The sequence below is a fragment of the Rhopalosiphum maidis genome, chromosome 1 (genome assembly GCF_003676215.2).
Source record: "Rhopalosiphum maidis isolate BTI-1 chromosome 1, ASM367621v3, whole genome shotgun sequence".
Lineage (NCBI taxonomy): Eukaryota > Metazoa > Arthropoda > Insecta > Hemiptera > Aphididae > Rhopalosiphum > Rhopalosiphum maidis.
The window spans coordinates 6,651,721-6,664,014 of record NC_040877.1 but is presented as its reverse complement, the minus strand read 5'-3'; the positions used below and the strand labels follow the sequence as shown (position 1 = coordinate 6,664,014).

Genomic DNA, 12,294 nt, shown 5'->3' with positions numbered 1-12,294 from the left:
TAATTATCGAAAATATCGCAATATCGGTGTGATTAAACACTAAACTGAGTATATAATAAATTATTATATCTGATAGATATAATAAAGATAAAAACGTAGATTATGATACGAGGCGATATTAATATGTCCCAAAGAAATAACCACCACACCAAACAATTTAATCTAAATTCAGTATCGGTTGTTAACTCGCGGTGAGACGTCGTAATTATTTTCGTAATTATTACGTTCGTTATTAATTTTATTATTTATACAAATAAAATGAGTGAAAACTTTAAATTAGTACCGTTGTCTGGTGCTAGAAGTGATATATGGCAACATTTTGGTTTTAAAGTTAATGAAAATAATATATAATTGTTAATTAATAATTAATTTACACTCATAATATAATATTAAAACAATATGTATTCTATACTTTTAATATACTTTCAATACACTCATAATATAATATGCATTCTATACTTTTAATGTTTTAAATTTTTAATATGCTTCGATATCGATATCGGTATTTTTCCGATATCGCAATACGATATCGGGGGGAAAAATACGATATCGATATTGAAAATTATATCGTTGGCCAACACTACTATGTTATATATTATTGGTTTTGGCATGAAATATTGAAACTGAATATCATTGAATCTGATCTTAAATAATTTTAATTTTATTTTTCTCATACATTATTTTAATTAATTGATTTTTAATGCTTAATTTATTTTTATATTATAATGTTCTGAATCAATTGGTTGATTATATAAAAAAAAAAATGACATTAGTTAGAAATCTGTTGATTTTGAACTATATTAACAAAATGTCTGGAGTTGTTAATTAATATATTTTGTGTTTTTTGTCAGGATTGGAATGGATTTTTTTTTGTTTTGATACAGATTAAAAAAATATGACATGATTTATTAATTTTTATATGGTGGAAAAAAGTAATGGTGCATTGTTAAAAACTAAAAACTCGTTTTCTCTCGCCAAAGCTCTTAAAATGGCCTAGCAGCTCAGGTGTGTGTTAAATGTAAATCTTAAAGTTCTATACGTATGAAATGGGCAATAAATATAAAGAGTGCTATCAAAATCTATTAGGCACATCGCATATAATCTGATGGTCACATAGCGTTCTAATCATTAATTATTATTGTCAATAAGAACTTATAAATTAGACAATTCTTTATAATATCTGATGACTATAATACTTTATGTTCTATCTTAAAATGGTTAAATTTAGCAAAACTTAAAGGCATAAAAATTATAAACTTGGTTCTTAAAAAAAAAATAAAATAACTAATATATTGTAGTTTAATAATAAAAATCCTTTGGTCACATTATGATATTTAAGTAATAAGTAATGTTTCCAATATTTTAGATCTAAAACTAAAAATGAAAAATTGTCATTTTTTAATAATAGTTATAAGATAACTATTGTATAATTCCTTAGTGTTTTTATAACACCAATTACCAAATAAATATAAAGAATCATATTAGTGTATATCTTACATTTTCGGTTAATTTTTGTTTCAAATTAATATCGTTATTTTATGCAGTAGTAAATCTTTTGTTAAAATTTAATATAACATTACAAAAAAATCCATTCATCGTACGGTGTTTTATCTTTACATATAATATAATATACAGCCAATCGAATAACATATTGAAGATTTTTGTTTAGGAATAGTTTTATTTAAATGAATCACATTAATGATTAACACTTTTGTATTAGCTTATTCTTTTAGGCCTTTGCCCACGTTAGTTTTCGCTTTCTGAATTGTTAGTATGTTTGGTCTATTTCAATAATTATTGTAAGATAATATTTTTAAATTTATGCGGGAAATCAGAAATATTGGTATACTGTCATATTATCATATACCAAGTGCTTATCATGGTCTTAAGGCGCTATCAATATTATAGCCAATCAGGGGACAGGACGTGAAAATATAAAATTTCACGTCGGGTAGTGGGTACTCCAACAATGTGTAAATCCTAATTACATTGTACATAGGACAGCCACTGCGACTGCGTTTCATATTTCCCGTCGCCCTTCGACTGTTGCCCGATCTCAGAGGTCAATACATTTTTCTGTTGCCTGCAAGAAAAATAAATCCACGGTGAGTAAAATGGTTTGAATTTACGTTGTATTATTAACCTGTGATTTTCGTGGTAAGGCGATAAATGTCGATCACGACGTATAATTGAATTACGGACGGACGGCGTATACATCTCGCCAGCGCACATTTCAATCGTTTTATCGTCAGTATTTGTATCCATCGAATAATATCATCGTTGTGCAACGACTTGTACCTTAGCATCTTTACTCGAGTATCATTACGTACTTTATCTCCAATAAAATGTGCGTTACCAGCATTATCGAGTCTAGGCATTTTCATCGTTATTGCTTATGAACCTAGATCTAAGATTCTAACCTAATTCCATTCTCAAATAATAACTATTGACCATTGGTAGTTTCAATATGTACTACTTGGTGGTTGATACCCATCTCAATTCAAAATTAATGACATGTCAGTATTGTCTAAGAAGCCAACCTTGCCCACTCTGTTGTTATACAATTACATTTTTAATTACCAAAATTGTTAATTTTTCTTGTTTCTGAATAAAAATAATACTGTCTCACAAAATGAAAAGTGATTGATGATATTGGGGTTTCTCAGAGCTTTTGAATTGCCTTTTTTAGTCATAAGGGCATGGGCGGACCAAAACCAGTTATTGTCAGGTCCGCTTCCTGGTTTATTTACAGCTATCTGTAGGTTAGGGGGCTTGGAGCTTTAGTAGTTAGATTTACTGATTTAAATATTTGGGTTATCAACAGGGTTATTTAATTTTAATTTTTATCAATAACTTTTAGATGGCCGATGAAAAGTTAAGCCGCAAGATGGTTTTCCCATACACATTCACAGCTAAAGTTGTCCAGTTTCCATTCAAACTACATTTTAACAACCATTGGATGTTCCCATGGTTCATTGGAGCAGCTGTACTGGTTTCGCCTGTATTTTACCTCATTCAAAAAGCTGGTAATTATATATTTTATAATATACCTAACCAGTATTACCTATCAGTAATACAAATATCTGAGTCAAATCATATTTTTTTAGCTAACTGTGAAGCTAATGTAAAGATTTGGGCCGAGAAAAGGAGGAAGGAAGAAGAACACCACAAACACAAGTGGGATTAAGCAAGATTCCATGAAGCTGTGTAGAAATAAAAATAAAACAACTTTCATTCAAAATTTAAATGTTATTTCTAATAGTTATACTGCAAGTTTTTTTAAACATATTTAAAATAATTATAATGTAATATATATCATAGTTCAGGTGATACATTTTCCTTGACTTTAGTCCATTTTTCACTAACTTTCCATAACCATTCAACTGTCTTTTGATCGCGTGCTCGAAATGGTAATGGTATTACTTTGAAATTACTAAAAGAAATATATAATAATTGAACTTATTATATAGATATTTGGTACAATTTAAAAATGATATAAATAAGTATTCTAATAACAATAGTTGTATTTTAGTTATGAAAATTTAAAATTTTAAGCAGCAAGGTTAAATTACCTGATGAATTGACCACTAACGTTTTCAAGTTCTGGTTCTAAAGCTGCATGAACTAAAGTCTGGGATCCTTTGGCTGCTGACTTTAAAAACAGCCATGCCATTGGTTTTATAAAAAATCTAGTAACACTATTATAATAAGGTAAATGTCTTGAAATATCTGTTGTAGAGATACCGGGATAGACGGCATTCACTGTAACTCCAGTATCTATAAATTAAATAAAAATATTAGCTTCAATCATAATAATAAGTTAAAATGTTTACAATTAAAAACCTCATTTGCACATGTTAGAATGAAATACTATATTAAAAACATTTAGTTTTAATGCACAAACCTTTTAAGATTTCAGCTAATTTAGATGTAAACATAAGATTTGCAAGTTTACTTTGATTATATGCCTCTTCTTCACTATATGACAATTCAGAATTTAAATCTTCTTTGTTAATTTTACTAGTTCCGTGTTTCAGCGTTGTCACATTGACAACTCGACTAGGAGCACTTTTTTTCAAACAATCTAAAAGAAGATTGGTTAACAAAAAATGGCCCATATGATTGACACCCAAATGAGTTTCAATTCCTTCTTTGGTCAAGGATTTACTGCACATCATAACTCCAGCATTATTGATCAAAACATCCAATCTATTAAATTCTAATTTAAAAGTTATAATTTAATGATTTTACAGCTTTGACAAATATTAAAATGAAAATTCAAACCTTTCTGAAATTTGGTTGCAAATTGTCTGATAGATTCTTGTGATGATAAATCACATTGCCGACAGTAAAGACGTTTGTTCCTAGACATAAGTGCTAGTTCAATTCGACTCTGTTCTAAGGACATTAAACAATATAAAAAAAATATACATAATTTAGTACTTATTATTTAGAATGTTAAAGCACTGGTTTAAGTTAGAAAAACATATTATTCAAAGCCGATATGTAATGTTAGCATTAACCTTTTCACATTTTTCCAAATCTCGACATGCCATTACGACCGTGGCATTTTTAATGGCCAACAATCTTGCGGCTTCTTTACCTAGGCCAGTATTTGCACCTGTAATTATGATCACTTTGTTGGCTGCTGACGTCTTAATTTTGTAATCTTTTCCAGAAAACCAATCCCTAAAACAATATTAAAAGAACAACAATGGCCTAATAAAATAATTGGTAGATAGCTATATAGATACCACAAAAAAAGTAATATAATGACATACTTGATTAAATAAGCACCACCGCACACTGTACCGAAGACACTGACGTAGACCAAAGGTTTAGGTATTTTGATCATATTGCGTTGGATGTTAGGTTCAACAAAGTAAAACTGGAATTTGAGATAAATACCGACGATTTTCTCATATGATAGAAATTATAGAATAAAACACGTATAAATACTAAAACTTAATTTGTATTTCGCATTTTGCTATCTCAGACTTGAAACAAATACTATAAATTTACAGTATTTACTTGAAACTTGAACGTGACTTTATCAGCAGCTACGGTCTGCGGCGTTTTATCACTTTTTTGTGGCGGCGTGTCGAATTTGTGATAAGAAAAAAGAATCAGTTCTTCAATGAATTTGAAGATCATTGTGACCAACACAATAGTGCAACTAAGCTCACGCCTTAGATCATATTATTATACATCTAAGGCTCACGTAGTGGTTTTAAAAACTTCACGACTATTTTTTGAAAGTGAAAATCAAAATCTAGCGGATCAGACAACATAGAAAGTAAAAAAAAAAAGTAAAAATAAGATTTACAAATTGACATTTATTGTTCAATACTAAAAAAAGAATTCATACCTACGTTTTACAATGACAATTGTGTCGATTTTTATAAATATAATAAAATAACACGCAGAAAAATCCTAACATTTTATATTTTTATAAAGTAACTTGGAATATATCACAGGCCATCTGTCCAGTTAAAAATGGTACGCGGGCCGTCAGTTCCCCGTTCCCCATCCCTTCTATATGTTTAGGTACATGAAAATATGTAGTTAGTAGTAGTTTCCTGTTACTGGCTACTGTGAATTTCTTTATACATTATGCTCATACTATTGGCGTAGAATGGGAACCAGTTAAGAGCCTAAAAGGGATTAAAGTCTTCTAGGAATTTTGTTTGCCCCCCCCCCCCCGTGTAGAAATTTACTATTTTAAACGTCCATAGATATGAAAACTGAAACATTTTTCTATTATTTATTTTTTAGTAATATTAATAAAAACAATATACACTGAATATTTTATTTGGTAATTCAAATTTTAAATTATGCAATTATTTAAACATTACACCATGTAATCTATTATATCAATAACAACAATAATATTTTGTATTTATGTTATAATTATAATATATTACCTATATAATTTTATATAATAAAATGTATAAATTTTAATGTGATCGCTGACCGTCGAAGTTTTTGCAGGGAATAAACCTAATACTTATTGAGCCTTTAATACGCACTAGGTGAATTATTTGCGCACCGACGCGATTATAATTCGCTGCGAATATTTATTTAAAATTAAACAGCCTGTATTAGATTAGATCATTCACACTAAATAAAGCGAGTGGATTAAATCCACCATTGTCCATAATAGTCCTCTTTATATTTTATTCCTTAAAATCTTTTTTTAATCAATTTTTAGAATATATGCTGTGTACTCGAATAATTTCAATAGATTAAAAATACAATTTTAAGAGAGTAGTTAATTAATAACCTAAAGTATAATAAATATCTCTTAAAAAGTAAATACATTAAATACAATATTCATTTGTAAATATAATCGATAGGGAATTTAAAAATCTTAAAGTACTTATATTATTGCTCATATTTTTAATTCCTGGTAGTATACATTTATATTAAATATTCCTATTTTGGTATTTTTTAATTATTAGTTAATATGAATTTAGTTTTTACAAAATCGTTAAACGATTATATAATGTTGCGATCAAAATTCGCGAGCTTATTTAAATGTATGTCACTATACAATTATTATTATTGTAATAAAAACCTAACCTAACCTAACCTTTGAACCTGTAGGGTCTTCATAAACTGCAGACGATTTTTCTGTTTAATGGATTTAAAGAATTTAGAAAATGAATTTAGTGTTAAATAGTGAATAAAAATTTCTTTTTAATAGGTACATCAAATGTACAATAAAAAATATGTATTTTCAATAGTATCTTTCTAATAAATTGTCAATTTTTAATTTTAATTTAGTAAAATGCCAATATATTTTAAAATGATAAGTACCAAGTAGATAAATAATATATTTATAATATTATTTTTGTTCAACAGATTCAATTTTTTGCTGTTAGCTTTAATATTAGAGTCAGTTTACCTATTATATATTATCAAACTTAAAGGTAATAATATTATCTCATAGCTTTTTATTGATATCATTTTTAAGCGAGTTACAAGCATTTTAAAGTTTTAATATTTTACATAACTTGGTGACCAACTCGGTTGGTGATAATATAAATTGCTGTCGAAATTGTCTATGGGTAAAACTTGGAATTCTTTGAGTAATAAAATCTTGCATTCTAATAGAGGTTACTCTAGTACCCTGTAAACGTTTGATAAATTCATAGTCAATCTCATCATCTGAACTGTCAATGTCAATCTATTCTAATAAATTAAAATGGTTTCCGTTAGTCAAAATTGTATCATAATCTTCGAACAACTATATATATACTTTATAAGTATTAACTCATGGATCATTCGTATTTGTAATGACGTATGGACTCTAGATGATGGTTTGTACTTAGTATATTGTACATGAGATAGGTAACTGGTGTTTTTTCCAACCAGGTACTTTTTGTATGATTTTTTTTTTCCCAAAGACTCATCGCATTGGTAATATTAATATTAATAAATCATTAGACTATTTTATGGTTATTATTATAAGACGAGGGATTGTAAATTCTGCCGATTTTTAGATAGTCGATTTTAGGGTTGAATATAAATTCCAATGTTAATTTTATTTTATTTTAAAAATCAATATTAACTCTACTGATGGTAAACGTCACTGACTACAACTATTTTTAGTATAATAGCTAGCAATTGCAAATTTAACTGCTAATTTCGTTTAATTCACATTTAGCTCAATACTTTTGAAACGCAAATTCAAATATACATCACTTCAAAAGTTAAAAAGTTTAAAACAGTTGTATAGAGCGTATAGAGGTTTTACAAATTTCAACATTCATTTAAAATTAAATAGCGCTAATAAATTTTTAATAACCTAAAAAAAATACGCCAACAATACTTAAAAACCATTATTTTGTTATTCATGAAAAAAATAAAATACTTCGACGATACAATCCATCAAAGCTGCATCTCATCTAAATTTTAATAGTACCTATGATGTTATGTCAACGTATTGTATTTATTCATTTAATTTTAACTTACCTAAATTTTTAATTAACTATAGATCATTATTAATCGTTGTATACAATTTTAGCGTAGAAAAGATATAAGTTATACAATACCATATTTTAACACCTACTATACAGAGTGTTTACAATTTAATGTAAATATACCTACGCATAAATGGTGGCACAGATTCGCTATGCGTCTTACCTATTATAAAAATACAAGCCGGAAACAACCAAATGCAAACATGTTTTACGCGTCAGTCATAACACCTTTTTATTATAATAATAAACTACTAGTTAAACATTTCATAGCCAAAACACATTAAAATATCCACATAAATCGGTTTCTTTAATTAAATTTGTCGGTTAACTCAAAAAAAAAATAAATAAAAAAATAATGATTTTTTTATTTTTTATTTTTTCGACAGCTTTTTTCCAGCGCATTACAATACACAATATATATATATATATGTTTGCACATCCTTCATCCTAAGCGTGTAACAGAGGTTTATCTTATGAAAACTCGTCATTGTACATTAAAACAACGTGCAGTACGGATGTTTATGAAAAATAGGGTTCAGTTCATCTACTGAATATTGGTATTCACAGTATGATTCAAAGCTTCAAGCTGTGCTTTTTCTGCTCTCAATCGCTGCAGTTGCGTCGCTTAACGTCGGTGCAGTGCTATACGACCACGTCGATATTATATGTACATTACGCCATGGACTGAACGATATGTTGACGTTACAGTCGGATGTGTTAATCGAGAATCGAATCCCCAAAAACGTAGGTAGTCGACGGAAATGCATTCCTCAACTACATCAAGTCGATATCGATCGTCAGTGATGACCAGACCCGAAGAATCGCCACATCGTTAGATAATTTAATACGATCATAATACGGCGAAGGCGTGCGTTTGCTGTTTCTCTCCGAACACGCAGCCGTACGTCATCCAGACGAGCACCAACGACACAAGAATCACAGCTAGCGGAACGTTAGTTAGAACGCCGTCGCCCCGCGTTTCGGTCGGCCACCCACAGCCGCGGTGCCACCGCTGGCTGCCTTGGCCGCGGCCTGGACGACGCGAGACGCACCCGCCAGCACGGGATACCACCGCCGGCGGTTCGCCAAGAGCGGCGCCACCTGTTTCGTCCAGCCAGCGGTTAACGTCCGCTCGGAACTGGTCCGGCGCCGACGACGTGCAGCCGGTAATACCGGACGAGCAGCGGACGGCGGTCGTCCTCGTCGGCGGTGGTCGTGGTCGACCGTCGTCCTGTGTCCACGGGCGTCATCCGACCACGTCCGTCCGTGTCCAAAATCAACCTGGGCGAAAATACGTACGTTCGTTGTGTAACGGCATGTGAAAACCGGACCACGACGAGTAGACATCGATCCGAGACCCGTCCAAACGGACTATACCAGTGGTTCCCATTTGGTATGATGTCACGGACCCCTACCAAAAACATAAATTGGTCCGGGAACCCCTTATTTCTAAATATTTTAATTACTTATTTTTCAATTTTGTTTAATTATGAAAATTATAAACATTTATAATAAATTTATTGTTGACCTTTTTCGCGATAATCGAGTTCAATAGAGATAGTTCAAAACTTTTCAAAACACCTAAAATTTCAAACCGACCACAACGAATTTAATAATTCTACTAAAATAAAATAAAAATATCACTTCAGTACAACACACGATTTAAGATATATCTACACAACCACGGACCCCTTAACATCAACACGAGGACCCCTGGGGGTCCGCGGACCACCAATTGGGAACCACTGGACTATACTGTCACCAGTTATACTCCAGTACCGCGGTGTATTCAACTGGTGAGCGGCGATGAGGATTGGGGGGGGGGGCGAAACAGACCATTTATTTCAGGGGCAATTTTTTTATTTTTACTTCTAAGACCGATGTCCTGGATAGATTTTCTAAATTCGTAACGTATATTTACCGAAAAAAAAAAAACAATCACCGCACAAGTAGGTAGCAATTTATTTTAATGCGTAATTCCTCATCCCCGGCCCCTACCAAGGTTCCGACACTGATGGCTATGCGCGTACCTACCGAATAGATATCGTATACATCTAGAAATATCGATATAGGCTAAACGAGACTGAAAAAAAAAACAAATACGATGGATGGCATTTACTCATATAATTTAGGATATCATGACCATTATAATTGATGTGCGTATATCACTCACTTGATTTTCCGTAACAACGCGTGCAGCTCATTGGTGACCTTATAGCTTTCGCGCCCTTTATAATACTCTTGGTTTACACGCGGTAGCATCACCCCGCGCATGTATCCCCCAATCGCATCGGCCACCGAAACCGTGGCGATTCTTCTGGTCTGGTCATTGGCGATTGTCTCCGATGTTTTGACGATCGACTTTGTGTAGCCGATGAATGTATTTCCGTCGATTACGTTTTTAGGGATTAAATTTTCATTCAGCATCCGACTGTGCAACATCAACATATCTCTTTCAGTCCACTGCGTATCGTACATATTATCGACGTGGTTGTATAACGCTGCATAACAATTATAAAATATGTTTATTTGTTTTGAATATTGTTAGGGACATTTGTATTTTTTTATAAACCTGTATTACAGAAAGCACAATATATAGTATTACATTACACATAATTAACACGGAAAAAAAAAAATCAAAACTTTTATTCATGTATAAACTCCAAATTTAGTGGATCCGACCTATGAATATTTATTTTTTTAAATATTTTCATAGTTAAAATAAATAATAAATTAAAAATATATAGTTATGAACCTTTTATTTTGATAATGCTCGCGGTATGCTAAAAGTCAGGGGAATAGCACTATTGCTATTTAATTATATTATACTGTAATAATAAATTATTTATACAGTAGATTGGAACTTATTATTTCAAAACACATTAAATAAACTGTATAATAGTAATTATAGTATTATTTTTCATACATTTTGTTGATTGTTATTGTTATTTAATAATTGGTTATTAATTGATTATAAATATATATCGACGTATCGTGTGTTATGGTGCGAAAATGCAAGTGTCGATTAAATATGGTGTAAATAGCTAGCTTATTAAAATTAGTCTAAATGAAATTTTGAAAATGTCAATATTCTCATAGCTATAGCCCTATTAGGTTATAATGTATTGGCTTTCGCTCCTCTAGACTTTAATCGTCTCTTACCGGATAGGTAATATACTATTAGAAAATACATACGTATGATTAAAGACTAAAGCAGAATCCCAGAGTAGATTAAACTAATTTATCTATTCTGCGGTAGAATAATATTATGAATGTAACGGTACCCATTAAAGATAAACACGCGCATAATAAATACTTATTTTAAACAAGTTATTTAACTTCAGTAGACTTGTTCTAAAATCGTTAATAATACTTATCATATTTTTAAATTTTATTTTATTTCCTCGTAGGTAACTGATAATTTCGATTTTAATAATCTGACAATCTTGTTATGAGTAAGTTAAAAATAAATTCATACTAGTAACCATATCGAAAAATATCAAAATATGAGTAGGTATTATGTATAATTTCGTACTATAGACAACATAAACAAATACCGTATAGGATACAGACCATTTATTTTGTTGTTGCTTGCTCGTCTCGGTGCATATAATAAGAATATTGTAAAACCGCATTATTATAACTATATAATATAATAATAAAAATAATAATATTACAAATAATATCATCTATCTAATTGTTAACCAAATCGACAATTTTAACTATTCGCCAGTGTTCCAGTTACTATACAGACGGACGGACACAACGGGAACATTCGATATCCTAAACCTATATGTTCAGAAATCTAAAACTAAAATTCTCATAAAGGAAAGAAATCGGGCGTTTTACCGTGATTCATTTTTAACGTTAATTATTCATCCGAAGTCCATCCAATGTTGTGTCTGTTTCGCTTCGGGACGCTAAACTTTTTGCACAACCAATTTCACGTATTTTTATTTTTTAATACATAATATGTAGTATAATACAGGTAGGTTTATATCAGTAGAAGCGGTCGCCGTTCATCCTACTTTACATCATTTCTTTATATGATGCCCGAAACACGAAGGTATTTTCTCGTTATTCATCGTTCAAGTGGCGTGGAAAGCTGCATTAAAATCACACTCGTCTATCATCGTGATACTGTATATACATTATACATACATTTGGTTTATTTTGCAGTGGTTATGGCTGACACACATTTACAGATATCTATCTCGGCCCGAGCGTATTTATACAACATTTATGGAAATCAAGAGGAGTGGGCTACCGGGCTAAGTGATAATCCCTCTCAAAAGTTTTTAAAGTTCCT

At 30.8% G+C, this 12,294-nt stretch overlaps 2 protein-coding genes and 1 pseudogene across 2 annotated transcripts; 1 reads left to right on the top strand and 2 right to left on the bottom strand.

The window, feature by feature from the left end:
* Nucleotides 1-1,949: 1,949 nt before the first annotated feature.
* LOC113556096 lies at nucleotides 1,950-3,334 on the top strand. The gene is made up of 3 exons (XM_026960840.1): nucleotides 1,950-2,105; nucleotides 2,861-3,026; nucleotides 3,108-3,334. Exons 2-3 carry the CDS (start codon nucleotides 2,861-2,863, stop codon nucleotides 3,185-3,187), a joined length of 246 nt encoding a protein of 81 aa, XP_026816641.1. The 5' UTR covers nucleotides 1,950-2,105; the 3' UTR covers nucleotides 3,188-3,334.
* Nucleotides 3,230-5,059, bottom strand: LOC113556089 (retinol dehydrogenase 12-like). Its single transcript, XM_026960829.1, has 6 exons — nucleotides 4,782-5,059; nucleotides 4,524-4,689; nucleotides 4,285-4,393; nucleotides 3,905-4,219; nucleotides 3,573-3,777; nucleotides 3,230-3,433 (listed from the first exon to the last, which is right to left on the bottom strand). Exons 1-6 carry the CDS (start codon nucleotides 4,853-4,855, stop codon nucleotides 3,316-3,318), a joined length of 987 nt encoding a protein of 328 aa, XP_026816630.1. The 5' UTR covers nucleotides 4,856-5,059; the 3' UTR covers nucleotides 3,230-3,315.
* Nucleotides 5,060-8,942: 3,883 nt separating this feature from the next.
* Nucleotides 8,943-10,463, bottom strand: LOC113555711 (annotated as a pseudogene).
* Between the last annotated feature and the right edge of the window lie 1,831 nt (nucleotides 10,464-12,294).